Here is a 5,318-nt window from a genome sequence, read left to right as displayed (position 1 = left end):
TAAATAAGATATAAATCAATTGCCTTTTTATATGGAATAGATTTAATCAGAAATACAAAGGAGTTCCAACACTTCCATTTCTTTTTTGAAATCTGCACTTTGTAACAATGGAGAATAGCAAAGTCAATCCATAACAGAAAAAAGGCAAGATTTGCAAATGTTCTTGCATAGATTTTAACATTTAGGTAAGACTCAAGGAATTATTATTATTATTTTATTATTATTACAGAATAATCGTGTGCATCACTTTCCCAGTTAATGGGCTATTCTGCACCCTGAGAAAGTAAGTTTGGAGAAGGAAAATTAAACGGATCCCAGAGAGAGACACGTGGCGACGCAAGAACTAACCAACTCCTGAGACAACCACAACAGGCAGGCATTAACACCTCTGAGGTTCTGTTTTCTCTGCTGTCAAAAGAGGGACATTTTTCCAGCTGTACTTTTGTAGCGTACTAAAGTAAGCAAAACCCGGATTGTGACGGATGGTAGGAGCGGCTGGGCGGGGGCGGGGTTGGGGGCCGGGGCAAGCTGGCAGGCGGCTGACTCCGCCCCTGCGTGGCGCTGCAGGATGGGCCGCAGTCGCTACCCCTGGCTCGGGCTGCTGTTGGCGGCGGCCGGCACCGGGTACTTCCTGTGCTGGTTCTCGGCAGCTTGGGGAAGTCAGAGCTCCGAGCCTGAGCGGCCCGCGGCCTGCACGCGCCCTCTGGCCGCGGCCCTGCAGCGGCACTCGCGCTTCCAGCAGCTCTTCAATCTCTCCAGCCCGGTGCTGCTGTGGGGCGGCCTTCTCACCCCGGGGCTCTGGGCCGACCTGAGCCAGCTCCGAGGCCCCTACGGCTGGCGCAGAGTCTCTCTGCAAGCCATCGCCTCCACCCTGCGCCTTCTGAATGGCTCGGAGGGCGCGGAGCTGTGGGCTGCGTCCAAGAGGCCGCCCTGCGTTCGGTGTGCCGTGGTTGCCAACGGGGGCATCCTGAAGGGCTCCCGCCAGGGCCGCCACATCGACGCCCACGACTACGTCTTCAGAGTCAATGGTGCTGTGATCAGAGGCTTCGAGAAAGACGTGGGCACCAAGACCTCCTTCTACTGCTTCACGGTGAACACGATGAAGAACTCCCTCAACAACTACTGGGACCAGGGCTTCCGCTCCGTGCCAAAAGGACGAGACGTGCGCTACCTCTTCATCCCTGCGAGCATCCGGGACTACGTGATGCTGCGGTCGGCCATTTTGGGTGTGCCTGTCCCCGAGGGTCGGGACAAAGGCGATGTGCCTCAGGCCTATTTTGGACCCGGTGCCGCCGCAGGTAAATTCAAGCTACTACATCCAAACTTCATCCACTACCTGATAGAGAGGTTTTTGAATTCGAGCCGTATTAACAGAGGCGCTAAAGACATATACATCCCTAGTACTGGGGCCCTGGTCCTGCTGACGGCTTTGCATACTTGTGACGAGGTTAGTGCCTATGGATTTATCACAGAAAATTACCGGGAATTTTCTAACCACTATTTTGACAAAAAAAAGGAGCCACTGAAGTTTTATGCAAACCATGATCTGCATCTTGAGGCCACTCTGTGGAAAGACTTGCACCAGGCTGGCATCATGCAGCTGTACCAGCGCTGACCCCGACCTCCATGAGCCCTTCGCTTCTTGCAGAGCCTTGGCTCTCATCCTCTCAGGGGCCAAAACTTTTTCTTTTTTTTAAACCACCTCCACTCTACCTTCCCCCTCTTCCCAAAGGGGGTAGGAAAGGTAGGTTCACAACTCTTAGCAAAGTGATACAATGGATCTTGCATCTGACTCTTCCAAGACAACCCCCCTCTGGATCTTACATGGTCATTCCAACCTTAGCCAAGGAACAACAGACTGCTTTGCTTGATTCGTTCTAAAATGAACGATACCATTAAGAAGTAAGATGTACCCACGAAGATAACATGTATCCTGCCTAGCAGGGGCAGTCATACCTCAGAGTTTAGCATCCTGAAGCTAGCATTTGGTATTGTGATATTTTAGGAATGTCAGTCCAGCCATTCCAGACCTATCACTTAACCAAGATCAAGCAGCCGTACAGACAAATGTGCACAGCCTAGCCCCAAATCTCCCATTGGCTATGTCAAGATTTCAAATAACACTCCAAATGAAACCTTCAGCAGTTTAAGGATAAGCCTTAAGGATATTTCTGTAAGATGTTAATTCTCTGAGAGTGTGATCAATTTGCTTCTGCCTCGTGGGGAGTGGAGCCTTGTCTGATAAAGTGGGAGCACCAAAAAAAAAAAAAAAAAAAGAAAAAAGAAAAGGCAATGTAATTTGAGGGTAAATAATGACACAAATGACAAGTAATCGTTTGTCTCTTTTTTTTTTCTTTTTGCGATGTAGATAAAGCATATAAAATGCAGGGTGAGGTGTGAAAATCACTCTTAGAAATCAAGAATCTGGTGAAGTAAACAGGGTTGATGGGGAGGTAGTTTGGGGGACTGGGTGAAAAAGGCAAAGGCAAGAAGTACAGTTGATAGTTACATAATAGTCACAGAGATATACATTATAGTGTAGGGAATACAGTCAATAGTATTGTGATAACAATGTATGGGGCCAGGTGGATACTTGAAATGCCAGGGGGGACTATATAGAATACTATGCTGTACATCTAAAACTAATATAGAATAATATTGAATATAAACTAATTGAAAAAAAATCCCAAAATTTACTGCCATGGAAGTAAATTCTGTTACAGGTTTCTTACCATCTTGTTACAGAAAAAAAAAATAAATAAATAAACCCACTAAGGGGTGAGTAATGAACCTTAGGTCAAGTCATAATTTCAATGAATTTAAACTGAGGTAGCTGATAATCAGTTTAATAGTTTTAGACCGATTAGAATTGTACCTTCTGGGCTTTCATTGAGACTTGATTGTTTCCCAGACTGGTTTAAGGAAGTCTCATCCAACATATGATCACCACGCAGCCCCATTTAACCAAGACCTGTGATTTACTGTCTTGGTAACTAGAAGCTTAGGAGAGTCTATTCTACTACACCAGGTGTTTAGCTGACAAGAGACTTTCCAAGAGAGCATTTGCCTTGGAAAATTCACCAAGGATCAGCATCTGGCGTTCAGTTCTGTGGTTTTGGAAGGCGGGGTTTACTAACACATAACACTAGGAATGAATGAATTCAACAACTAGAATCAAGAGACTAATGTCCATTAAACTGCAACTCTAACAAAAAAACCTTATAAATGAACAAAATATGATTGTGATAGTGTTGTAAAAGAAGTTATATACAAGGGAGGCATTACAATAACCTTTGAATATTGACAGAGTGGAGTACACAGGACAGATCCAACCTAGCAATAGAAGTTTAATTCTTGGAAATGAGAAAGTTGTAGATCTAACCCCTTGATTTGTTTTCCTGATCTTGAAAAGCTAGCTGATTTTTCTGATTTATATGATTGGCAAAAGTGGAGTGTGAGTGAAGCAGCAAAGCCACAGAAGATGGCTCTGCTCAAAGAGATTTAAATTCCCAGAAACTCAAGTTGGTGAGGTTGTTGTTTATGTTTTTCAAGTTGGCATTTGAATTTATGAGATGGATAAACTTACTTATTTTTACATGAGGATGACTGGGGGTGGGTTAGGACTTTCTTCTGCCTCCCTTAGGGTGAAGCTAAGTCAAGACAAGGAGTAGCAGAGCTGAACTGCTTCTTTAGAGCAGATTGGGCAACTCCACATGATAAGACTAGGTGTGTTATTCAAATACAGCTATAATGCTAGTTATAGCACTGCTGATCTCAGACTGTCTCAGACACATGCACGCCCACTCCTACATATCCATTATGTGACTGATCAGCATGCTCAATATCTGCTTTTCTTATCACTATGAATGGTAGACTGAATATTAATCTTACCAGCTAGATATGGACAGACCTCATCATGTATTCATGGCCTATTGACTCCATCTGTTGCCCAAAGACCTCTAGGGCACATTCTGAGTTTGCTTTCTTCACTCAGAGTGACGCCAATTTCTACCTTTACTTCATTGTGGTATTGTTTTATGTCATTATTGTGTATTCCAATAAACACTTTTGGCTACGAATATGAATGTGGTCACACTGGAAGTGCTGCTGTGGCCAGAGACATGACATAAAGGCATATCTTGGAGATATTGCAGGTTCTGTTCCAGACCCCTGCAATAAAGTGAATATTGAAATAGAGCGAGTCACACAATTTTTTTTGTTTCCAAGTGCACATAAAAGGTATATTTATATTATACTTCAGTATATTAAGTGTGCAATAGCATCATATCTAAAAAATTTACATACTTTAATTAAAAAGTACCATGTTGCTAAAGAACACTAACCGTCATTGGATACTGTTGAAAAGTGGCACTAACAGACTTGCTCCATGCAGGGTTGCCACAGACCTTTGACTTGTTAAAAACAAACAACTAAAAGCAATATCTGCAAGGCACAATATAGCAAAGCACAATAAAATGAGGTGTGCCTGTAATTCCAAGTGTATGCTACTCAGAATGTATTTCCATAGGGCTTATAGTGCAGATTCACTTAGCAAATGCATTTCCGGAACAGTTCTGTCTTGCTGTTGCATTATGGTAAAGTTATGTGCAGAATATGAAGGTAAAGTATGTGGATTTGAAATCAGATAGACCTGGGTTTGAGTATGGCACCAAAAAGTACTAACTATGTGACCTTGAACAAATTGTATAATCCCTCAAAGTGGAATTTGTGGAGCAGCATTCAGATCCTCCCTGTCAGGGATGCAGCTCCAATTTCACGAGTAGATGAGAATGTTGGTGGCTGGCAGCTTCAAGTCCGTTTCTGAGAATTGCTGTCAGCTGAGTGCAGCTGCTTCATCTAAGGATACATTTCCTCTCTGGGGGCAGCCTGTCTGCAATGATTGTTTTTTTCTTTATTTTTTGTTATTGTTTATGCTATTACAATTGTCTCCACTTTTCCCCCATTTACCCACCTCTACCCATTCTCCCCTCATCCTTCTCTCAGGCCATCACCACACTGTTGATCTCACTTATATGTGGAACCTAATGAACAAAATACACTGATGAACAAAATAGAAACAGATGCATGGAAACATGGAACAGACTAATAGTTCTCAGGAAGAATGTTAGGGGGGCTGGAAAAAAGAAAGTGAAAGGGTTAGCCAAAGAACTATATACTTGATCCATGGACATGGACAACAGTGTAATGATTGTTGCAGAAGTTTCACCCTTACCTTGATTTGGGAATGTCTGAAATACTATCCCAGTTCCAGATTCCTCTGGGATCATCTGAGGTCTTTGTTAAAAATAATCACAAGT

The 5,318-nt window shown here is 43.3% G+C and overlaps 1 protein-coding gene across 1 annotated transcript; it reads left to right on the top strand.

Annotated features, from left to right (window-relative positions):
* The first annotated feature begins 513 nt into the window (after positions 1–513).
* On the top strand, positions 514–2,318 carry LOC114500778 (alpha-N-acetylgalactosaminide alpha-2,6-sialyltransferase 2-like). Its single transcript, XM_036030229.1, has one exon. It carries the CDS (start codon positions 569–571, stop codon positions 1,613–1,615), a length of 1,047 nt encoding a protein of 348 aa, XP_035886122.1. The 5' UTR covers positions 514–568; the 3' UTR covers positions 1,616–2,318.
* The last annotated feature ends 3,000 nt before the right edge of the window (positions 2,319–5,318 follow it).

This window comes from Phyllostomus discolor, chromosome 6 (genome assembly GCF_004126475.2).
Source record: "Phyllostomus discolor isolate MPI-MPIP mPhyDis1 chromosome 6, mPhyDis1.pri.v3, whole genome shotgun sequence".
Classification (NCBI taxonomy): Eukaryota; Metazoa; Chordata; class Mammalia; order Chiroptera; family Phyllostomidae; genus Phyllostomus; species Phyllostomus discolor.
This window is presented reverse-complemented; position numbering and strand designations above follow the sequence as displayed.

Excerpts from the sequence above, each read along its gene's own strand:
- LOC114500778 (XM_036030229.1), top strand. The coding sequence starts at position 569 with ATGGGCCGCAGTCGCTACCCCTGGCTCGGGCTGCTGTTGGCGGCGGCC.